At 38.9% G+C, this 25852-nt stretch overlaps 2 protein-coding genes across 2 annotated transcripts; one reads left to right on the top strand and one right to left on the bottom strand.

Moving 5' to 3' along the window:
• Positions 1-2156: 2156 nt before the first annotated feature.
• LOC149379133 (Tetratricopeptide repeat (TPR)-like superfamily protein) lies at positions 2157-4301 on the top strand. Its single transcript, XM_089602385.1, has 7 exons — positions 2157-2488; positions 2601-2696; positions 2790-2862; positions 3394-3455; positions 3717-3798; positions 3926-3986; positions 4072-4301. Exons 1-7 carry the CDS (start codon positions 2219-2221, stop codon positions 4121-4123), a joined length of 696 nt encoding a protein of 231 aa, XP_089458511.1. The 5' UTR covers positions 2157-2218; the 3' UTR covers positions 4124-4301.
• Positions 4302-4412: 111 nt separating this feature from the next.
• On the bottom strand, positions 4413-8878 carry LOC149379132 (uncharacterized). Its single transcript, XM_089602384.1, has 3 exons — positions 7849-8878; positions 4889-5434; positions 4413-4806 (listed from the first exon to the last, which is right to left on the bottom strand). Exons 1-3 carry the CDS (start codon positions 8611-8613, stop codon positions 4699-4701), a joined length of 1419 nt encoding a protein of 472 aa, XP_089458510.1. The 5' UTR covers positions 8614-8878; the 3' UTR covers positions 4413-4698.
• Positions 8879-25852: the final 16974 nt, after the last annotated feature.

The following is a 25852-nucleotide window of genomic DNA, read 5'->3' as shown; positions in this document are numbered from 1 at the left end:
AGTAATAACTTAATTCTTCTATCAAATAATCAACTTCAATGTGTGTGATCGTTCTTTTATTAACTTGTGTGAACATGTGGCAATATGACGGGGGAATCGTAAAACTGTGTTGTGGCGTGCCTCTTATTAAGTCCTTGGCGAATTCTCTTCCTTTCCAAGCCTTTAAATAACTTACATTAACCTCAAGTTTGCTTCTCATGAATCCCATGAGAAATTTCGGTTCTAGAAGCTTGTAGCACTCTAGTGTGTCATTTCAAGCAAGCATCAGTGACACGACTAGAAGCTTGCTTGTGACGTATGGATCTATATCCTAGCGAACATGTGTAGAACCCAATGTACTACCGTACAATAATTGTGTTTGAGCCTTGCTCCTTTATCGCGCGAAACATCCACTTGCAACTTGCATCAATACACATCACTTATTTCAAAGATTTGGTTGACTTGAGTACTTTCATTTCGAATTTACTTCTAATGGCTATGAGGTTTTCTTTGATAATAAAATTTCCTTGTTGAGAAAGGAATCACGAACTTTTACATTAGACCCATTATACCTCCTAGTTTGAAGAGTTGTAAGTGAATCGTATTAAGCTTCGTCGAATGCATGGTCTCGGCTAGGGCCATCATAAATCGTCTCACATACGTCATCACATTCTTGCGAAATATTTCCAACTATCAAGTATATGATCAACTCCACCCAAATCATCTTCTTTGTTCGCCTCATCACGGTCTTCCATTACAACATCATTATTTCACATTATAGTATCATTGTCCATACCTGACACACAATAATAATCATAATCATAAAAATAGTAGCTACGTTGTTTTGAAAGTCAAAAATATATATGACATAGTTGCTTACCGGAATAAAACAAATTTGAACGACCTTTTCAACCGCAAGGTTATCTCTAACAACTTGACAATCAAAATAATCATCATATGCTTCATTCGGATCACCATCACCATTCTCGAATCTTTATCACTATAGACACATACTATTTCATTTCCATTAGTATATGCATATGCATCATTTGAAATAACAACCGGCGCAACGGAGCCTCCAAATATGTGGCTAGGGGGTTTGTGTGTTATTTCAAAGTAACTTTTTCTCGATCAACGCTCGTTCTTTCATAAATTATATCCACCAATTTTGAAAACTTGATGCTTCTTTCGATTGCAAATCCCTTGGCCATACCAACTCCAATCCATTTTCAAGAGCCATCATCAATATTTTCTCATTTTCCATCACTCTCTATGTGAATGTAAATGCAACTCGTATATGTAAAATATTGTAAAACAAATTTGTTTAAATACTATAGTTGATCTCAAAGTATTGTAAAATAAAGTTATAAAAATTATAGATCAACTTCACTTTCCTCTATAAATTTTCAACCTTATTTCATATGTAAGAAAAACTATTTTTAATTATGAACCCCCCAAAAAAAAAAGAACAACCACCATGAACACATAGAGTTGTTCCTATACAAAATTTGATGTTCATGTCCAGTAACGATTGTTCCAGTTCAATATTTGTGAAGAAGCTATACTAACCTATTTAACTTAATAATTAGTTTATTTATATAAACAATCATCTTGAAAAAACTTATTATCATTCAAATTACAAATAACGAATAAAACAATCGAGGACAACTACACATAACACGAGTTAGTTGTTCGTTGTATTCGTGTTTGTTTCCGATTGTTGCAACAACAATAGAAACTCTAATGAAATTCGTTTTTTTTTTCTTTTTAAAATGTTGCTCATATATGTAAAATAAATAAGATCTTGAAGCATTAATTTTGTAAAAACTTGACTTTTATTCTATTCACTTTTAACATTCACTTTTCAAAGATCATGAAAACTCCCATGAGATCGAGCTCCGAGACCTGAGAAACAACAAATAAAAAATAAAAGAAGTTTTGAATATGGTGCTAAAAAATAAGAAGAATGAATGTGGAAGTAAAGTGAAGGAAATAAACGGGAGAAGTTTGATGGAATGGAGAAGGGCTCCTTCTATTTCATAGAGGATTAAGAAATTTTTAAAAGGAATTTTGTTTTCTTTTTCATTTTTTTTGTCTAAAAAGTCATTATGCAAATAAAGTTTTTTGAATTGTTATTTAACTAATAAAAATAGAGCTTAGTTCCCCAATTGCCTTAAATTATATAAATCGTATATAGCGTTATCCACGGACCACATTGTTTCGGCAGAGACGAAAGGCAATGGCTGTTCTCAACGTCTCAAATTTGTCATCAAAGCTCACACCAACCAAGCCACCCAAACCTTCTCTCTCTCCTCCACAACAACGCCGTCGCTTCTCTCTCCCTCTTACCGTTTTCGCTTCCTTTTCGAATCCTCAACAGTCGCCGAAGACTCTTGAAGCTTCTCGCAGCAGCGTTCTTTTGCGCCTCCGCGAATCGGCCTCCAATGCCGGCCTCGTCGCTCTTCTCTCCGCCTCTCTTCTCGTCGCCGATCCAGCTCTCGCTTTCAAGGTTCGGTTCATCTTTCTTTCATTTTTACTTTTTCGTGTTATTCGTTGCCAAGAAAGTGAAGAAGCATTACTCGAATAGGAGGTCGGAAAGTTGTTCAAATTTTCTTTTTTAGGGCGGAGGACCGTACGGTTCGGAAGTGACGAGAGGACAAGATCTAACCGGGAAGGACTTCAGTGGCAAGACTCTGATCAAGCAAGACTTTAAGACGGTTCGGTTTTGGTTTAGAGAATGTATCTTATAATTTATTCTGAAGCGATTCTATTCAGTTCGTTGCTAAATTTTAGTTTGCTTCTTCGTACAGTCAATCCTTCGGCAAGCGAAATTCAAAGGTGCGAACTTGCTTGGTGCGAGCTTCTTTGACGCTGATCTCACAGGTCTGTTAGTTCTATATCAATTCAGATCTATTTTTTTTCGGAATTTTAAGCTTGCTTGGTGTTGTTTGAGTCGCTATTTAAGGATTCGTCAAAAATTATTTGGTGATCGAAATTTTTACAAGGCAAATCAGTCCATGAATTTGTTTTCACTAAGTTGTGATTAAGTTACTTTTCATCCAATGCACATTTGATGTTGTATTTGTAGGTGCTAATTCAACAAGTATATTTTTTACAGTATTGGCTCTTAATCAAGTTTGAAACAACGGAAATTGTTTTAGTTTACCCTCGTGATGTACTAACATTTTATTGTTGACTGGAGATTGAAAAAGTGCAAACATGTATTAGAATCCTGTATCTGTGCGTGGAATGATCACTCGCTAGATTTGAAATAAGAAGAGCTTAGCCTTTGTTGGGTTTCTTGCATTGAAGGCGACTGAGCTGCCCGGTTGAGAAAATTATTGCTTTCCTAGAACGAGGAAGAAAATAATTAATAATAATAAAAAAAAACATGCTTTCTCTATTCCTCAACAGGAGCTGATCTTTCAGATGCGGATTTAAGAGGTGCAGACTTTTCCTTGGCAAATGTAACAAAGGTGAACATTTTCGATGATTAAAACTTTTAGTGTTTGCTTTGTTGTTGAGGCATTTTTTTGTATGTGAAAGATATAACCATGGAAACTCTACTCTAGTTGTGCATCACTAATGCTACAGACTGTGGCACGCGATAAGATTCAAGGGACGAATATGGTTCCTGGTTTACATATTGCCCAAGAAGAAAACTTTGAGAGAGAAAACAAAAAGCTGTCTTATGCACGTATATATCTGTGTGACATCCTTTTTTATACGTTCTACAGGTAAATTTAAGGAACGCCAACTTGGAAGGAGCACTAGTGACGGGCAATACATCTTTTAAAGGAACCGACATTACTGGCGCTGGTATTCAACGCTGCTCATAGCTCTAATAAGACCTATGCTTGAATTTTTTCATAGAAGCATATGCTTAGATAAGTCTATGCATGCTATTGGGAAATCGTGTTAAGCACATGTTCTGCTCTTTTATCAGACTTCACAGATGTGCCGTTGAGAGAAGATCAAAGAAAAAGCCTTTGTGAAGTGGCCGATGGGTAATGTACTTTTTACTTGATACCTCTTGTGTATCTGATATATGCCTCTTACTTATTTTGAAGACCCATTTCCTGTTTTCTGCAGTGTAAATTTGACAACGGGAAATGCGACTCGCGAGACATTGCTATGCAATTAGTACGATGTTGAGCAGTGTGTGTCAATTACGTGTATTTACGCACCGCCATCTGATTCGGACAAGGTAAAATATATATTTTTTTCTGTATATTAACATGTCCTGTAAATGATAATATTATGTTACACGCTCGTAATGTCAATATATATTTCAGATTATGAAAGACGTACTTATTTTGGTCTCCTAAGTAGCAAATTGAAGATAATCAGAAGTACTGTTCTGATCTTAGATATGACAAACAAAACGAATGAATGTACACACACTCTGACCTTTATCTTCCGTAATCTAATCCTTCAAAATAAAAGACATCGCATTGCCTTTATTTTCAAAGAGTCATCTGCATAATATGAAAAAGGTAGCAAAGAAAAATATGTGGAATGTACTAAGCCCCTGTTTCTCCTCTTTGTATATAACATTGCTTCGAAGTGGAACCAAAAAAGCTCGTAACCTTTTTTTATTTCATAGCGTTATGCTGTGCACTGATTGCCTATGAAGGGATCGCTATACACTCTCTATGTATGGTGAGATTTAGATAAGAACACTCACTAAAATTTACTCTTTCTAATTTAGCACTAACTCTACCAGGTGATCATTTCCATTGGTCTGCATTTCCTAATTCTAATCTGCATCGTCCCGTTTTTTACACTTCCGTTGTTCATCATATCACAGCACTGCCTTAACGGAGCCTGCAAAAAAAAAAAAAAAAAAATTCAATCGAGTCTACTAGTATCAATGCTCACGGGTTTTGCAGTTGATACAGAAACTGACCTTCTTCCAATACTCGTCATCCATCTTCGTAGAGTGAACCAGGACAAGCCTCACTTCCATTGCCTTCTGATACCCCTTTTCCGTGCACCTCTTATCGTCTTTCGTCTCAAACACCTCGTAACTTGTCAGGGTTTCACTCTCGCCCACATCCTTGGCCCGGCCCAGAAAATAAACGAGGGGTCGCTGACACGGGTCGGGGCTCGGGGCCCGAATGTTGAACGTGAAAGGCCCGTCGCTGCTGCTCCGCCACGTCTTGAACGTGCGGAGCGGCATCTGGAGAAACGCGGGGGAGACCAGCGAGGTGTAGAGCTGCACGGTGTAGCCCCACGACACCGACACCGACCACTGGCGCTTCTTGTCGTAGCAGAAGCTTTGCTGGAGGATTCGGGTCGGGTCGACCCGGTACGCGCTCATCAGGGTCTTCACTGAGTCGATCCGGGTCTGGTTCGGGAATATTGGGTCCAAGTAATCGAGGTGGTGGAGGGACACCAGCGGGGCCAACGGGTGTGCCGCTAGGAGCCCGTACGGGTCTCCTTTTATATCTAACTGAAAAAGTTTACGAAGAAACCCAATTAATTAGAACAAACTTAAATGAGCTATTGCATTATAATTTTTTGCCCAAAATGTGAATGAATATGGCTTATGTCTAGGCATGAGTAAACACTCTTACTAATGACATGGATTCAAGCTATAGTAAATCAAACAGCCTCGGTATTATTACACAAGTATGTGAATTACTCAAGAGGTTATAGGTTCATCTTTAAAACGAGAGAAAATTGTTATGGTTCCTTTTCCTTGATTGAAAACTACAAGTTGGCTATAAGTTGATTTAAAAAAGAATTACAAAAATGAATAAAACGTGAGAATTTTCCAACTAAAAATCCTTGTGGTTTCTTTCATTTATTGAGAACGGCAAGGCGGCTGCAAGCTGATTTAAAAAATAATAATAATAATAATAATAATAATAAATAAATATAAAAGAAGTTGGCTACAAGTCACGTTTATCCCCGGAAGTTCCTAGTGCCTAAACCTCTCAAAGACACCGTTTAAGCCCAACTGAACTAATATTCTCTAGTGGCTGACATGTCACATGTGCGTACATTCACAGCCACGATATTCGGATCTGAAACAGAATGTGTGCATATATTATATAATATAGTCGTGATTTAGATCTCAATCTACGAACATAATTAAGTAATGTGGATAGATTTTTTTATGCCGATTGGTCGCATTTGGTACAAAGACTCCCCCAACCAACCCACCAACAGAAAGAACACACGAAGATACGAAGCCATAAACACTCTTGGGACCACGTCACGACTTCCAATGTCCACTCGTAAAGAAAGATTGACTTCACCGTGAAAAACGACGAAATCAGCTTTAATTTCAAGGGACCATATTTCCAAAGAGATCATTCAGAAGTACAGACAAAAATGGGGTCCAAATTGGTGGGAAGGACAAAGCTCAAGGGTCAATTCAAATTATACACAACACGAAAGGTCAAATGGGTTATAAAGCAGGATAGAAATATTTGAAACTTAAAATATATACATTGTTTAAAAAAATTTCTTCAATGAATTTAACCATGCGTACAAAGTCTAAGAGTGACAACACGTTTTTAGAGAAACGCGTAACCACAAGAAGACAACTAGCTAATTTAAACATGGGATTCCACCTCTTTTTCTAAGCCCTGTCATATGTACTTTCAATTTCTTAAGGACATAACTATGTTATGATTCTTTTTCCTAAGAAAAAAAAACTACGTTATGATTTATGAACCTTGTATGATTGTGTTTGAGAATTAAAATTGAAGATTCGAAAAGAATATATGTGATGAATGAGAACAAAACAAAAGAACAAGAAGATAAACCATTATACAGGTGAGAATTTCATCTAACACGAATCCCAAAATCCCCTTCCCATGCAAGATCGCCACGTCCCATTCCCACTACAACCGAACTAAACATGTTCGTTAAACTTTTTCACCTGCTTTGATTTTTTTAATGTACTCCAGCTTTACAAATGTCCCAATCGGACTGTTTTTTTTTATGTTCTCCGTCCTTCACGTAATTAATTAACCAAAATGCCCATACCCCATTTCGGTAATACCTATGTAAACGATAACTTTTAACTATTCACTCCCATACTTAAGAAGATATTTTTATGGATCATAATAAGACTCCAAAATGTGTCTCGTGAACCAACTAGAGAAACAAACATTATTGTACTAATAAATGGCCATTTAATTGAGCATCATACACGGCACTTCTTGTCTTTGGATCATTCGGGTGAAATGACAAGTCACCCCATTGAAGAAAAAAAATATAAGGGAAGAAGGTAAATATCCTTGGTCATGGGTCCCATTAGGTTAAGTGGTCATGATGATGGATGGTTAATTCATAGCAAACACATCCACGACTCTCACATCAACTAAGAAACAAAAATCTACATCACCCCCACTAGGACATATCAAATGCATATGTCATAGTCATACGCATATAGAACAATATGAAATCCGCAAACTAGTGATGATCCAAGCTCAATCGTTTCCTATAACCCATTCGCCCTTCCTGAATATTTTTTTTTTTAATTTGCCCTCTTGAATTTATATATTCAAATTTGCCTCCAACTTGAATTAAAAAACTTAACGAAACAAGGAAAAGACTATACTCGCGTTACTCTAGAGTCTAGACTATAGCCAATTATGGCAAACAGCTACACAATATCATCAATTATTAGATTCATTCCTTTAAGAAATTCAAAAGAATGAATTAGATATAGTTTGTTAATAAACTATACTAAATGTTGCACACAACACAAGTCAATCATGGCGATCACCGTCTAACTATATATTTATCCTTCATTTTAAATAAATAAAAACGCCCCCACTCATTAAATCTATGTTTGTTAATTAATTGAGGGCATTTAATAATGGGGGAGCCCAATAATAATCGACGTACCTGGTGGAATCCAGGGTGGTGAGTGAGAGTAGCGCCGATCTCGGCGACGCAGGCCCAGATCCTCTGGTCGGAGCCGTAGAAGTATCGATAGCGGTCGAGGCAGGGGTCGAGGGCGGCGGCGAGGCGGGCGGCGAGAGGGAAGCTGACGGCGAAGCCTCCGCCGCCGAAGGCCATCTCGAAGGAGTGCATCGAGTCCTGCTCGACGCTCTCGGAGTTTCCTCCGACGTAGAACATCTGGCGGTGGTCCAAACCCCTCAGCGCCGCCACCACGTTCTCCGGGAAGAACACCGTGTCGTCGTCCCCCATCACGAACCACCGCACACGTGGCGCCCCCACCAGAAAGCTCTCCTTCACTATCCGCGCTATCCTCGCCGCCGCCGCGAGCCGCGCCGAGCCGCCCGACACCCGGCTCGGGACCCGCCCCGTCGAGGGAAGCCTCTTCTCGTCCATCCAGGCGTAGCCACGTGTCCTGCCCGTGACCCACCACTGGTCGGCGTAGAGGCTGCGGAGGCGCCAGGTCTTGGCGGAGGCGCCGATGCCGAAGAAGACGTGGGAGATGTTTGTGGGTCCCGTTCCGTTGTCCTCCGACGGGGCGACCCGAAACCGATCCGGGAGCCGGAACCCGCGGGCCGACTCGGCGGAGAAGGCGGAGTAGACGGCCAGCGCCACGGAGGACACGAGGCACACGGCCAGCGCCACGCGTGTCAGGAGGACGATGAAATCCGCGATTGTGCCTTTCACCGCCTCTGAGCCTTTCACCACCATACTCTCTCTCTCTCGGATCGAATCAGAAAATGAAACTACGATTGCATAATACAGTGATATCGATTATCTGAGCGGCTGAGCCTATACAAATATAGAGGCTTTAGATTTTATACATATCTCTGTGTATTGCGTTTGGTGTTTTGGGAATATATGTATATATATAGGTACGTAGGGATTAATTTCCAATCCAATGACGTAATATGTAAAAAGTGATATGTGCGGTAAAAATTATAAATTAATAATAAAGATTCTACGCGAAGACTGAACAAAATTAAGTATGTGAAGAGTATTTAGAGCATCTTTAATGGTGTTTGGCTTAGCAACTTTAAGGACTTGCTTGTAATTAGGAGAAATGTTAAGCTATTTGCTTAACCATTATTTTGCAATTTAGCTATGTGATTGGCTAGATAAATTAGCTCTATAGAGCTACTTGCTTAAGCCAAATACATGGGACCCATTTAAATTATTGAGAGCACATCTATTCATTGTTTATTTAAATTTTGTCATGTTATTTTTCTTCTTCTTATTTGTGATATTGGTTAGTATTGTATCATCTTTTTAATAATAAGATTATATGTGTTGTGTTGTTAAATTTATTATTTTACTTAAATTTATAAATTTTTAATTACCAATATTTGAGTAATATTTTTTTCTGTGAATTATTTGTTGACACAATTTTTTTTGTATATATATAATTAATATATTGTTAGTATAATATAGTCAAATTATTTTCTTTAAAAAAATTACATTTTCTTCATTTGGTCTAATAAATTGAATTATACAACTTTTAATAAAAAAATTATAGTTTTAACAAGTGAAAATTGAATAAAAAAATAAACAAAAATAGCAATTGACAAGTAGGATAAATTTAAGCAAGAGGAGAAATTAGCTTACCATTGTGGATGACTTAGCTTAAATAAGTTGTATTTTGCTATGACTTATGTGGCATGGTAAGCTAATTTGACATTAGCTTACCATTAAAGATGCTCTAAGTACCTCCGCTCCCAAATAAGAAGATAAGAACTCTCTTGTTAGGTAGGTTGATCTATTGGTAATGTTGGCACATATCTCAACAGAGAGGTATTGGCTTCGAGTTTTATGAGCAGCGAAAATGCATGTGTCCTTATAAGTGAAAGATTTATCATCTTTTAACTTAATGTATTTGTACTAAATCATGTAATCTTAATCTGTCACATGTGCTTGCACTGCTATAATATATAATATAAATTTGGCCAATAATACCACTTCTCAAAAAAGAAAAAAATTAGTAAGAATTCCCACAATCTAAATAAGAAGATGAACTCCCAATTATGAAGGCTGTACCCAATAGCAAATTATGATATTATGACTAACATTTTATTAATTGTGTGGGTATTGTTAGTATTCGACACACAAATTCGACCTAAAATCATAAAACAAATTCACAAAGAACAAAATTAGCACACACAAAATTATAGTGGTTCACTTTCAATACGAAAGCTACGTCCATTTTATCTCTGCAGATTCTCAAGTACGAATAGGATATTTATCGGGAGCAAACGTGTTTACAACTCTTGCGCTCTACAAAGAACATCGGCGCATAGGGTATTTATAGGGAAAACATTAGGGCTAACAGACAGGCCTAAAATTCCCAAAATACCATCAACTTATAACCCTTACAATATAATTTTCGACTAGAGAGCTCTGCTCCTTACGACCCTCGGGAATGGAGTTTACCACCCCATTTCCAAACCCCACGTCGACCTGAGCGCGGGTCGATCCGCAAATCATCGTTATAAGGTCTTCAGCCATCCTCTCATCACCTCGGTGCCGATTAGACTTCACACCTCTAACATATATTTATAATTATTTAATACAATAATCAATTAGATAATCAATATATTACTCAGATGTACTAGTTTAAGATAATGAGCATTCATGAACACTGGACACCAATCTTGAAACAAATATCAAGTACGAATGACAAGTCACTGACTTCATAAGTGCGTCAAAAAGTTGAACACTCGTCGTAACATGCGTGACACGCAATTCGTTAGTTTGAACTAAGTTGCTAAGAAAATGATATCCAATGGCTAAATATGTTGGCACATACATAAGATGCGTCCAAATTGTAGGTGTGTATCGCTGCCACCAAATATTCGGATACTGTTCTTAGTGGGTTAAGCTAAGATAATAATGTAGTTTAGAATATGAGATAAGAAGGAAAAATTTTGTAGCAAGAGAGAGGAGACCGATTTTTTCTAGAAAAGGTTTTAGCGGAACTCTGTGTTTCTGTATTCAAGATCGTGACTTATTCATTTTAATTGATGTCCACCAAAATCAGTCCATTTATTTCATAATCGTGTATCAACAGATATCAAATAGGAATTATACAAAGTTACTCAAGTAAGATAGTATCCACTAGCATTCAGACGTAGTGGATGCAGTGACGTGATATTCAACTTATGTGGACGAGCTAAAAAGCAGTGGAACTCTAGAAATCGAAATCGCATCACATAACATGACATATATAGGCCCAATGGAAGGTCGGTCATCGAAAAACCATTGGTTGGGTGAAAGCAATTAAATTTTGGATTATAAATGGATTTCTTTTTAAAATTGATTTGGATGTGAAATACATGTATAATCCAAATAAAATAAAAAAAAGTGTGTACTACTCATTAATCTTTTAAACGGGTTCGAGCATAGAATTCGAGGACCAAATGAATGACCAATAATGAATAGGACCATAAAGTAAGATCCGAAAGACACTTAGCATGATCGAAAAGTTTAGAGAAGCTAGGGGTTAAATCAAATACTAGTCAACTGTATATTTTACATGGCTGTGTAAACATTAAATATTTTCGAGCTCACCACATGGCAGCAAATCAGTATCAATATAACTCCCACTTAAATATGTAGACAACAATTAGCTCTTTATAACCGCTAAATCGTGGGTTTCATCCAAGGTTTGAAATATTGTTTTCGATGCCGTTTCGAATCTCGTGATTTATGGAAAATCGTCATGCTGACGAAAAACCGAACGAAAAAAATGTGAAAAATGGCAAGTGATATGCCGTTTTCCATGGAAAATCGAACGGAAATAATGTTGCACATTATAATAAATATATAAATACATGCATATAAACATCTTTTAATTTTTTAACTTTGTAATTTGCATGATATTTAAATTTGAAGCTATAATAATATCTATAGATCTAATATATAGACTTATACGTAATGGTATTTATGTTTATTTTTGTAGTGTATATATACACTTTCATATTGAAATTTTCATTTAAATTATTTTTTATAATATTGTATTGATATATATATATATATATGTGTGTATTTATATAATCTTCTATTGATATGAGTCATAGGTTAACCTCTAATTGTTGATTGTGTCCACCCAGAGAGAGAGAGAGAGAGAGAGAGAGAGAGAGAGAGAGAGAGAGAGAGAGAGATATCCGCCCCACGTTTTCAAAAAAATGCGGGCAAGCATAATTAAAAGAAAATACTTAATATAATATTGTATTGATTGTGTGTCACTGTCAACATCACGTAACATATATTGGAGAGGTATACAAAACCTTATTTTTTTAAGATGGTCATTCCAAGAATGCTTCAAATTCATAAAGAACAAATAACAAAAAAAAAAAAAAACTTACACGTGATTATGAAATAAAAATATATTTGAAAAATAAGAATTTGTTATAATTAGTCATTCTATTAGCTGTTTTTAAAATTTCAACCCAAATTTTATTTTTTTAAAATAATAAGTAAAAAGTTAAATTTATTTTTTTGATTAATTTAATTTATTATTGACTGATAAACTATTTTTTAAATAAAATAAAACAAAACTCGATTACGTTTTAAAAGAACATGGCTATTGTACTGTTCTCTAACCTTAGGTTATAAAAGAATCACTTGATACATATGCCTATGTTGGTGTTGTGGCCCACTAAAAATGACGAAGACTCACAAAAATAAAATTAAATAAATAAAAATTGACGAAGACTTTTTATCTCTTTGGAACTGGGCCGTGCATTCAAAATAATCATCTAAAACTAAGTGTAGCTTTTTTGTTATGGACCTGCCTCGTTGGCAATCCAAGGACTTTGATCCAACTGCCATAATCTTTGTACTTTATGGTAAAGGCCTAAAGGGTAGATAAACGATCCTGCCTGAGTAAGAAATATGGATTAATTGTGTGTAAATGAAGATTTAAAAAAAAAAAAAGAGGAAAGAAAAGTGGTGTGCAGTTGAACAAAAAGAGTGAATACCGGCAAATTAGTTGTCTTGTGTCTTGTCATTCACCACGTCCACGTGGCTTTTTTTATTTTTATAATGGTCATCAATAAAAAAACAAATCAACAAATTAGGTCCTAGATTTTTTTTTTTTTGAAAGGAAATTAGGTCCTAGATTTGTGGACTAGAAACTAACGCCCCTTCCACTTCTGGGAACAAATAAATAAAACATTACAGTACTATATAATTGTGGTATATATCCCCTTATCCATTTACGTATCCTCATATCACATGAGCATATTCATACTTCATAGTCACGACTCACGACCTCACCAAATGATATTTTGCTTACGTATATGAAGAAACGGACTAATTTATAATTTTATATCTCGATTGTCACATAAAACATGAAAAATAGAGTAGACAACAAAAATGGAAAAAAAAAATACCAATGATAACTTGTTTTCTCGAGCAAAAACTTGGTAGCTGGTAAAAAAAAAAGCGCAAATTATTATTGTTTTTAAACAAAAACTGGAAAAAAAAGGAAAATAGAGTAAATTAAAGACTTTTAATTTTATTAAATTAAATTTAGCAAAATCGTTGTCAATGATTTTTAAAAAGTAACAAAAAGTAGAAAGAAAAACTCTTTTATGATTCAAAGTTTTTCAAAATATTGCATGTTATCCTATCTGTCATATTTCTTAGAATTATTATGGACAAAATAAAAAATTTAGGTAAATAAAAGTTGAAGTTAAATTTTGATAAAAGAAATTTAAAAAAAATATAGAGAAATAGAAAGTAAGAAAAGTTTCTTATATTTATATTAATAATATATATTGTTATGTTAAATTGCAAAAGTGTATTATATATACCAAACAATAACATATAAAATCTACGTGTAATATTAATACCACATAGTTTTTCCAAGAATATATATATATATATATATATATATATATATATATATATATATATATATATATATAACAACATACTCAAAATAATGTATGTTATTACACTAGTACAATTAATAGCATCAGGTGCGACAAAAGTCGCACCTGAAAGCATCAGTGTCGCACCTGAAAGTATCATCAGGTGCGATTTTAGATGTGACAAAGTCGCATCTGAAAGTGCGCACCTGATGATTTTAGGTGCGACTTGTCGCACCTGAAAGTCATCACTATCAGGTGCGACATTTTAGGTGCGACTAGTCGCACCAAACGTCGCACCTAAATATCCTCCAAAATAAGTTATTAAAGCGGGAGTTATAGTATCAGATGCGACTTGTCGCATCTGATTGTCTGTAGTTTTTTTTTTTTAAATGTTGATTCTAATAGAATCAGCCTATTAAATATATAAAAATTATAATTTAAAAAATTATTTAAAAATTAATTAAATAATTTTTTTGTTAAATTAAATAAATAATTTGAATAATATTAATTAGAATAATTATATAAATAATTTAATAGAAATTCTAATATTAAATTCATAAAATTTGATAATTTACGTTCAATAAATTAAAAAAATTACAATTTATTCTTTTTGTTTCCCTTTTTCATTCGAAGTCTGCCAATTCTGGAATGCACGGCCTCATCTTCCGCCAGATCTTGCTCGTGCGCCTTGGCGGCCTGATGCGCTGCCGTGTCGCTGAAATTCTACCGAACCTGGCATCTGATCAGCATTTGGCATTGAAGCGGATGGCGGCGTCTGAACATTCGGCATTGAAGCGGATGGCGGCGTCTGAACATTCGGCATTGAAGCTGATGGCGGCGTCGTCCCAGGGTGCATCATCGCGGGGGATGTTTGCATGGGAGACGGATGCTGCTGTGTGTAGGCAAAGAACTGTCGCTGAAACGCCTCCATCTGAGCTTGTTGTGCGGCCAACGCTGCTTGTAGCTCGCTAATCACTGGATCTGGAACGCACGTCGATGAAGAACCTGAGGACGAGCTGTCGTCCTGAGCCTGAGCCAAGAGATACGAGGATCTCGGGATCGAGGGACCTATCCCGACATACCAATCTCGACGTTGCCCGAGAACAGTATCCATCGCGTACTGCTCCGCCTGGTCTATGTCAAACGTTTGGCCTGACTCCGCTGCTTGTCGCTGCATATCCTCGACTTGAGTCATAATTCGCGCCTTCAAACATATGTTAAAAAAAATATTAAGATTATCGAAACTTGATTATTAAGTAATTAACACAAGTAACTTACAAATGCTTGTTGCACCCAAGCTGTCGTCCAATTGCCTTGATCATCTTGATGTTTTTTCTCCCACGTGTTTAACGCCGAGGCCAAAGTCCCATCTTCCCTACTCTGCAGTTCTTATGAAAATATGAGTAATGTATTTATTGCAAAAAAAAATATTACAAAATTAGAATAAACTTACGTTCAAATGTCGATGAGCCAAAAAAGAAATCGACCCTTGTGTGGACTTCGTTTTCTTGTTCTTTGAATTGTCTCTGTTGCGAGTAGACTTTTTTTGCACATATTAAATTGCGTTATAATTCGATTTCATAGAAGATAACATAATTTTTTTGAATTATACATTACCTTCCAATCGTCAGTTGCGAACTCCTCTATCACCTTCTCCCAATCGTCTTTTTGATATCCTTTTGAGATTTCTTTCTTGGCGACATTCATTTGCCCACAACATTTTCCTAAGAAAGTCCCTGATAATCTAGACTTTTGGTTGCGCCTCATTCGCTTTGCATCGCGAATGATAGTCTGGTCAATCTGATGACGATAGCAATCCGCCGGAAGCAGCTCCTCGGTCTCATCATCCTTGTACACGAAAGTGTACTCGGAATGAAGTGCGCTCAGAATATTGCCCAACATCTGGGGCGTCACTTCGTTCCAATCACGAAGTGTGACCGGGATATGGACTTTCACCAAAGCGCCGACGCGGTTGTTGAATACTCATACATTTTTTTATTGTTTTTCTTACGTCCTGGTAGAAAGTTTGGTTGATTGGGTCATACCTAACAACTTTCGCACCGGGTACCCCAAGCGCTGCTTTTGCCGAAGTAGAGCCGGTTGTTGGTCCCCTTGTTTTCTTAGGACCTTGGGAACCCGGTGTCTCTAGCGGAGACTCATCTCCACCTGCTCCTGAACGGTGTAGCGGAGACTCATCTCCACCTGCATCTGACATCCTGTAAGATGTGAACAATATTAGTAAATAAATATTAGTTTTCTGTTTAAAAAAAACGTGGACGGCACCACGGATTTTATTATTAACAAACCTCACATATGGCGGAGGAAAACCGTGGTTACATTATATAGTAAATAAACATACAAAAAAGATATTAATCATTCATCATCATCTATGCCTATAATGTTAATATCATCTTCTATATCGACATCAACATCTTCTCCCTCAAAAACGACCTGTCTCTCATTTTCATCATCGTCTTCTTCATCATCGTCAACGACAGTCACTAACTCAGCTTCATCGATTTCGTGTCGATGATTCAAACGCTCGATGTTTGACAACTCTATAGTCAATGGGATCGAGGCTGAGTTGGATGGGTCAACTTCAGGAATGTCCCAAATCCCTCGATGATTGCATTCCTGGACGATTTCCCAGTCGCCGCCTTTAACAAGATCTTCGATGTAAAAAACTTGTTTGACTTGAGTCGCGAGTACGTACGGCTCCTCTTTAAACCACTGTTTCGCAGTATAAGCACTCGTTTCTCCAGTAGTCTTATCGGTGTGCACTAGTCGGTTTGCATGATACTTGTCACCGTACCAAATGCATTTGAACAATACAACACTACAATTATGCCTATAGTTCACGACGATGACATCTTCCATTCGACCATAGTAAGTGAAATCATCCACAAGTACACATACACCGCTATTTTGAGTGACTCGTTGATTATCGCGACGACGAGTGATGAACTTCACGCCATTTACAAAGCAGCTCAGATATTGATAGGCGACTTGAAGGGAACCGATAGAAAGCGAATAGAGCTCGTCAGACACGTCAGAACCACTAGCTTTCATATCAAAAATCTGATTACGAAAGAAAGCATTGATTAGCACTTGTGCGTTTATCAAAAAATTGCATTGATATTGTGTTATTACCTTCTTCTCAAACCAAATTTTGAACCTCTTTCTATGCTCCGCTTCAATATCGCGAACTCCAGATTCGCTCAAGAGATCCAAATGCTCGCTGTTATTAAAAACATTACTTCAATAGCAATATATAAAAAGAATGAATTGAAACACATTCCCAACGATAACTTACGTCAAATATGGATCAACTTCAGGACAGTTGGTATAGATGTACCACTCCGCGTTCTCTTTCTGTTCATCGTCTAATACTATCGGTTTCATCATCCCATAAGGCATACACATCTCGGATCGAAAAACAGAGAGCTCTCGCACTTGAACTTCATCTACACTTTTTTTATCTTCAAGATACCTTGCAACGAACGTTAGAGCTTCTTCTACAACATAAGCTTCCGCAATAGAGCCTTCTGGTCTAGCTCTATTTTTGACAAAATGTTTTAACGTCCCAAGGTATCTCTCAAATGGGTACATCCACCGCATATGCACCGGGCCGCCATACAACGCTTCATCTGGTAGATGAATCGCCACGTGAATCATGATCGTGAAAAAAGCTGGTGGAAATATCATCTCAAGCTTACACAAGATCTCGATGATAGACTCTTGCGCATTTTCAAGATCTTCTACTCTCAAGGTTCTCGAACTTATCAGCTTGAAAAAGTTGCAAAGCTCGGAGATCGTCTGATGTATTTCTTTTGGCACAAAAGGACGAATACCAACAGCCAACAACCTCTGCAAGATCACGTGGCAATCATGCGACTTCAAACCTGTGAGCTTTCCATCAGCAGTCACATTTTTCTTCAAATTCCCAGCGACCTCATCTGGAAATTTGACAGATTGGAGGAACTCGGTAAATCACTGCCTCTGAACAAGGGTTAAGGTGTACGATGCTCGCGGTTTGTACCACGAATCCCCTTGTTTTTTCAAGTAGAGAGCGGTCTTGATGCCCAAGTCCATCAAATCAAATCTCGCCTTATTTGTGTCGTAGTTCTTCTTTTCTAAGCTGAGCAAGGTTCCGAGAAGATTCTCGCACACGTTCTTCTCTATGTGCATGAAGTCCATGTTATGCTTCAACTCCAAATCTGACCAGTACGGCAACTCGTAAAAGATGCTTTTCTTGGCCCAATTTAGTTCGCACTCGGCTCGCTTTCGTTTTCTGCCCACGGAGCCAGCATGTTTTCCAGTTGTCGTGCAAGAGACACTAGCCAACTGAGCGAGTATGTCTTGCGGAGTCAACTTCTCGGGTTTACTGCGTTTCTCGTGGCGATCCTTGTAGTGATCGGTGCTTTTTCTCAATCGGTGACGCATACGCAAGAATCGACGATGGTCGTAGTAGACGATCCTGTTTCTGACTTTCAAAGACGGCGTGTCAAGGTTGCACGTCGGGCAAGCGAGATACCCTTGGCCACTCCATCCCGATAAATAGGATCGAGCTGGAAAATCGTTAATCGTCCAAAGTAGTGCGGCACGCAATCGAAACACTTCATCGTTGGCGCCATCTCGAACGCGGAATCCGGTCTCCCACAGTTCTTTCAGCTCTTCGACAATTGGCTGCAAAAACACGTCCATGTCCTTTCCTGGTGAGTGAGGCCCCGGGATCAAAAGCGTCAGCATCAAGTACTCTTTCTTCATGCATAACCAAGGCGGCAAGTTGTACGCAGTTAGTACCACAGGCCACATGCTGTACGATAAACTCATTTCTCCGAACGGATTGAATCCATCCGCAGCTAGTCCAAGCCGCACGTTTCGAGGCTCTGCAGCAAAGCCTGGGTATCTCTCGTCCAGGTTTTTCCACGTCGTACCATCTGCAGGATGTCGTAGAACACCAACTTCCCTGACACGATCTCTTTCGTGCCACTGCATCAGAAGCGACGTGCGTCGAGACGCGTACAACCGCTTCAATCGATCTTTCAGGGGAAAATATCGCAAAATCTTTTGCGGTATCATTTTCCCAGTTGGCTTCCATCTGCTCTCGTTGCATACTGGGCACACGTCGACTTCCGCGAGATCTTTTCGAAATAGGACACAATCGTTAATACACGCATCGATCATCTCGTATCCCATGCCAAAACGCTTCAGCTTCGCCTTTGCCTCGTAATGCTTCTCCGGAATTCGATTACCAGCTGGATGAGACTTCTTCAAGAGCTGCAAGAGTTCTGTAAACGACTTGTTCGTCCAATGGTTCGTGACTTTGAGGTGCATCAACGAAACCAAGAACGACAAAGAAGAAAACTCTTTGCATCCAGGGTACAATTCTGCTTCCAACTCGGCGAAGAGGTCTTCCACTTGCTCCTTTGCACACACCTCGCTCTGGGTTGGCTCCGTAGCATCGTCGAAATCCTCGTGATCCCTGATATCCTCCACAACACCGTGCAATCCTCCTATTCCTCTCTGATATGTTCCTCCGATGGAATCTTCTTCATGAGGAAGGACGACACGCTCGAGCTCGCCGTGATGATACCATTTTGTGTAGCCTGGGGTAAACCCCTTGTTCAGCAAATGATTCCTGACAACCCCGATGTCGTGCCATCTCACGTTGTTGCAAGGTTTGCAAGGACACCGATATTTGCCATTTTCATTAGGGAATCTTCTTGCAGCGCGAATAAACTCGTTAACACCGGTTTTGTACTGCAATGTCACCCGATTATTCTCCGTGATCCAATCTCTACTTGGATTGGACATTTCGCTGAATGAGAGCGAAAAATTAAAGTTTGGAAGAGTTATTGATAAAGGACGACGGATAACAAAATGAAAGAGAGATTATGAATTCTATGTTATTTTGAGCTCGGATTGAATAAGTTGGGAGTTTTTAAACTAATTAATTCGAAACTCTACCGAAATTTCGACAGAGTTTCCCCTATTATACTGACAAACCAAAAACCTGCAAAATTATTTAAAAACATACACAAATCATCCAGAACTATCCTATAAATTATCTCAGCCCTAAACCGAACCTTCGTGATTCGATCACAACATTTATAAATGAAAAATCGAAATAAACAAAATATCACAAACTATCAAAACATGTCACAAACTATTTTTCTTATTTGAACTTACAATTTCATTTCATGTTAAATCAAATGAAACTAATCACAAATTCATTAACTTACAATTAAAACTAAACATGTGACATTATCAATTACAATTACTAATCAACTTCAAAGTAGCATGTTACAATTAAAATTTTAATTTCATTAAATAATTTTAAACTAAACAACCTATTCATGTAATTATTCGACTAATTACAATTCCTAATTGATAAATTACAATAAATCAAAACTAATTAAAACAAAACAAATTTAAACTAAACACTAACCTAAACACATTACTAAACATTGTAATTAATTACAATTTCTTTACAATTACAATTAACATACTAATCTAAATTAAATTAAAGAACCTAAACTTATTACTAACTATGTAATTAAAATTTACAATGATTAACTACAATTATATTAACTAACATTTACATTTACATACTAACACTTAACATTCTAAATAATTAGTTACTAACTTATCTATTTAATTAACTAACATTTACATACTAATTAACTAACTAACATTTTATATCAACTAACCTAATTAACTAAACTAACTAAACTAACAGCCATCTTATATAACAAACAAATTTTTTTTTTTAAAAAAAGCTAGACTTACTTGGACAGCTCGGGACAACAGGGGACGGCTCGGTGAAACGGCGGAGGAGGGATCGAGGCAGCAGGGAGAGAGACTCGTCGAGGACAGGGGACGAGGCAGAGACTCGTCGAGGAAAGGGGACGACAGCAGCCCTGCTCTCGGTTCTCGGTTCTCGGTTCAGTCAGAGAGAGAGAGAGAGAGAGAGAGAGAGAGAGAGAGAGAGAGAGAGAGAGAGCTTACCGGGATTGCAGCGACGCCAAGGCTGAGCACGCTGTCGAGGCAGAGACGCCGAGGTGTCGAGGCTGAGCGCGCGGCGGTCGGAAGCTGTAATGTATAAACTTTTGTAAACGCTCGACTTGTGAATTTGAATAAAATGGACGAGTTTTAATTCAAATTCTTGTTGCATATGAGACGTCCTTAAATTCTAAATATCTTGGAAAATGATAATATTTAAGGTCGATGAAATTTCGGAATGAGAATATTCGAGTGAACTCGATATTGTTTCCGAATAAAACTATTCAGAATAGACTCTGAGATTTAAAAATCTCGAGAGTAAAAATAAATTCCGAGATCCCTTAAATATATTCATGATAACGGGAAATAATGATTATTTTCTCGGTTATTTTCCAAGATTATTTTTTAATTAATTAAGGACAGGATTGTGAGATTTTATTTTGAAAGGACTTATGTGCAACGTTTTGAAGGACGAGATTGAAAGAAAGAGAGAAAAAAGGGGTCGTTTTAAGAGATTCGTGTTAAGATATTAGTGGACCACTTGTTCACGGGTGGCGTGACGTGAGAGAGCCACGTATTCTCTTAATCCACTCTTCATCTCTCACTCTCGGCCACCTCATCATTTCACTCTCTCTCTTTCTTCTTCTTCTCCTATTCTCTTCTCTGCGCGCGCCCAACCTGCAAAGGATAACGAAGAAAAAAAAATCAACACCAACGAAGAAGCTTGGAGAAGCTCGGCCACAACCACCTCACTTTCTCCTTCCTTCCTTCGTCTTCCTCATCTCCATCGTCGCTCTACCTCTTGCGAGCTCATAGCCACCTCGCGCGCGCCGTCCAGCTGAGACCGAGCGACCGCCGTAAAGGTTGAGCCGCCGCGAGCTAGAGAGAACGCCGGTGAAGAGAAGGGTGAACACCGGAGAGTTTGATTCCTCCAGAAACGAGGTAAATTTCTTTGACCCGAATTGGAATTTAGGGTTAGAGAAATTGATTTGGGGGTTTCTATTTGTGAGCGTGGGTTGATGGGTTTGAATTGTTTTTCGGTGTGATTTACGTTGGGTTTTGATGTTGATGATTGGAATTTATGAGATTTGGTTTTGGAGTTGAGTTTTGGCCGTGTGGTCTTTGATGTGTAAATTGGTATGAGTTATGATTGTTGTTGTTGTTACGAGGCTGTGATGATATTTGTAAATTCTGGAATCTGGATTGATGATGATTTGAGGCCATGATGAGTTGTTTGTGAATTTTGGATACTTGAGATTTGTTTGTTATCGTGGCCGAGAGTTGTCTTGGCCGAGGGCTGTTTGTGGCCGTGAGTTTGGTCTCGGTTATGTGTTTTGGTTCACTAGTTATGTTGCTAAACTCTAAGCCTCGGGAATGATTTATATTGAGCTTGTTTTGTATTTGTTGATGAGTCGGGAATATTTTGTGACAAGTTGAGATTCGTGCTAGTTGTTCGTTTTCGGATTTTAGGTTTGAGTCGGGAGTTGGACTTTAGGAATTGACTCGATGTTCATTTCTGAATTTCACAGCTCAGTCGCAGATCAAGTCAAAGCGAGCGAGAACCGGCGGAAACTGAGCGCGTCGAAGCCGAAGAGTAGTGAATTCAGAAAAAGATTCTAAAGCTCGATCTCACTCGTGAGTCGTTTATCGCTTTATAGCGTTAGACTCGAGTTTTAATTTTGGATTTGAGATTGTATTCAAGAATTGTTAATTATCTAATTAAGAGATGTTCGAGAATTTAAATTCTGGTTAATTAATTTAGAATTCTCGGTTGTATGGTTTCGGATTATTTAATTATTTAAGACTCGTCAAAATAACGATTTGGATTTTATTTCGTACTCGTTCTCTGGTACGAACTCGCACGAGTCTTGAATAAGTTTAAATTCCGAAAAGCCGAGAAATAAGTGAATTAAATTCTCGAACCCCTGAACCGACTCGCAGTGAATCCCGATAACGAACCTTAAGCTCGTCAGCTTCTCCCGAACCATTGACTAATGAGATTTCAACTTCAGGTTTTAGTTTCTCGACGCTTCAGGACGTGTTAACGCTGCAGGATGTGTAGAGTCTCGGGAAGCATGAAAAGCAAGGAAACTCCGGATGCTAGTTCTTTCGACGTTTCGACAAGAGTCAAGTGCCTCGAAGAACGTGTGAAGCAAGACATATTCGGGAATCGTCGAGCTTTCTGTCAAATAATTCCGGGTAAGTGTGGAGACCTAAGCCAACTACTTACCAAGGGAATAACCCTGTTTGTTTGTGCATTTGTTTGCTAGTAAACACGAGTAGGTGAAAGCCCTAAAATGAATGAACTTAAAAGTTAAGGCTTCGGCCACTCTTGCTTGAAAACTTAGTTCGGGTACGCCCATTAGGTTCAAACGCTAACTTGAACCGGCCACGTTTGCTCTGTGTATAGTTAGACTCTCTTCTAACTCTAGGAAGTAGGTTAGAATCGAGAGGACGGAAGAGCGATAGACTCTCGAATTCAATCGGGAGTAGAGAGTTCGAAAGTCACATTTCGAGCTTTCAGCTTAAAACACTTAACGAGCTTCAAATGGAAACAATAAGTTCTTTCGGGGTTTATCCCGTTACGCTCTTCTGTATATAGGTAACGTGTACGCTGCTAGCCGCAGAGTACCCAAACTTTAATTAAACTCGTGTCGGTGGTACCCACAAGTCAATGACTTGTTTTTGTGACAGACCTAGGTGGTCTGTATGGCGCTGAGTACTCAAAACTGGGGAGAACCCAACAATACGGGAAGACGCCTCGAGCGAACCCGATGGTAAAGGGCAGTCGCCTCGAGCGAACCCAACGATAACGGGCAGTCGCCACGAGCGAACCCGATGGTAATGGGCAGTCGCCTAGAGTGAACCCATTCAGCAATGAGCAGTCGCCTCGAGTGAACTCATTGTCGTGCCAAGGCGGCACACATGCGCCGACGTCAGATGAAGATGGTACCATTAGTGGATCCCAGACAATCTTAAAACACCCAAGCCGCCGTAAGACTGCTGCTCGAGGTCTGAGGCTGGCTTATTGTCGTTGTGGAGATCGTAGCAGAAGAGGATGTACGATCTTGCAGAACGACAAGTGAATAGATAGAGTGTGATATCACGCGTCAGTCATGCTCTATTGTTATGTTCTAGCGATATCTAGCAATCATTCTGCATTCTTGTATGCTTGTTTGCACGTCACATGGCATTAGTCGTTTTACTTTATAGATAGACTCCCACTTACTGAGTCAATCGACTCATAGTTTTATGACCCTTGGTAATGTAGATAAGGGAAAAGCTGGTAAGCGGGAAACGAGATTGAAGACCGAGACCGAGCGCGTATTGCCTTGACCTATGGGCTATGGGGTTTCTTAATCGGGGGTTAGTATCTTCTGTTAAAACGTTCCGGAACATATTTGTATAGGAGTCGCTATAAGACTCTAAGTTATAAAAGCGAAAAATTTCCCCGAATTTTCGCAAACTATTTTATTATATAATCTTATGAGATATTATGTTTAAATTATGTGTTTATATTATGAGTTATGTACATATTTGAGTTGATCAGTCGCGGTTCGTGGGCGAGCTGTCGCTCACGGGTCGTGACAGATTTTGTGGTATCAGAGCCCCAGGTTTAGCCGTTTATGTAGACTTGGGATACGTGTTCTCGATATAGGTCGCAAGTATGCCATGTGGTAGTGTTGTGCTCAGAGTCGACCTGTCTAGAGATAGGTTCGACATGATGCAGAATGAGTTGTTAGGAGTTAGACCTCTCCTCCCCGATGAGATTCGTATGTACCGCGATAAGGTCACGTGAATTCCTTCGACCACAAGTACGTTCAGTGTCGTGGGAGACACCATCGCTTAGGGGCCGGTGGACCGGTCTTACTTGTGAGTGGATGGGTGTCATCTCGACGCTTCACTGCTCCAGTACGAGTATCGCAATGACCCCTCGTTATTGGCCAACGTTAAGTCGATGGACTCGTTTCACCGCTGACGGTATTATCAGCCGAGATTGTGAGATGTTCTAGAAGGTGATACAATACACGTTCGGGGCCAGGGGAGAGGGACGAGTGGGAGGAGTAAGCTTACGGATTCTACTAGCTTGGGTTGGAATCGGTTGTCCGATATGGAAATCGATTGTCCAGGAGATTGTGGACCGGTGTCCGATGTGCTCGAGGATAGACTCCAGCGAGGTAATAAGTATTGGGAGCTTAGTGTAGAGCTCCAATATCTGACGTTGGAATCTGATTGTCTCTCATTCGCTGTCTTGCGAATGCAGACTGAGTTCCTCGTCGTGACGCGATGTGGTATATGAGTACCTTACCCCTGATGATTGTTTTTCCGGTGGTTGTTCCGCATGATGACGAGAAGGTTGACTGTGACGAGGGAGATTCCGAGGAGGATCCCACTGAGCCTTCGGACGACCCAGCTGCGTAGACGTTTGTTTGTCAACCACGAGAGTGGTTGCTTTGTGTGTGTAACGAGAGAACTAGCGTTTTGTGTTTAAGTCTCTCGTTTGACTAGGCCTTGAAAGGCTAGTCCATGTTGGTTATGCATTCTCGTTATGGTTGATTGTGATACTCAACCATGCCTATCCTCTTATATGTGAAAATAAGAAGGAAGTGGGGTCTTGACGAGATACGTCTAATGCCGAGAATGTTTCAGCTGCGGATCTCTAAGAGATTAGACGCACGCTCGATGAGACGTACATGCGGGGTGTCATTATCAAGCTTTGCTCAACGGATAGAGCAGCATAGCCGCACGATTGCGGATGTCTTGACAAAATTGAATACACCACCTCCACCAAACACTAAGCCCCCAGTTCAAGGTGAACGAGGTGAAAATCCACCACAGGCACGCGTGGATCTTCAGGAAGAGTTGAACTTCCGGATTCCTGACGTCGTTCCTCCGGTGAGCGAGCCGGTATACCAGAGGTTTCGTAAGTAGAAGCCTCCGACGTTTGATGGCCATGTTGTCAGTAGCGCTGGTATCATGGTAGATCCTGCTAAAGCGGAAGCCGTGAGACAGTGGAGTCAGCCAAAGACGGTCACTGAAATAAGAAGTTTCTTGGGTCTTGCTGGCTACTA

Source organism: Urtica dioica, chromosome 12, assembly GCF_054948205.1.
Source record: "Urtica dioica subsp. dioica isolate 48M chromosome 12, U.dioica_male_clone48M_v1_H2, whole genome shotgun sequence".
In the NCBI taxonomy this organism is placed as follows: domain Eukaryota; kingdom Viridiplantae; phylum Streptophyta; class Magnoliopsida; order Rosales; family Urticaceae; genus Urtica; species Urtica dioica.
The sequence above is the reverse complement of the archived record's forward strand: the minus strand, read 5'-3'. Positions and strand labels throughout refer to the sequence as shown.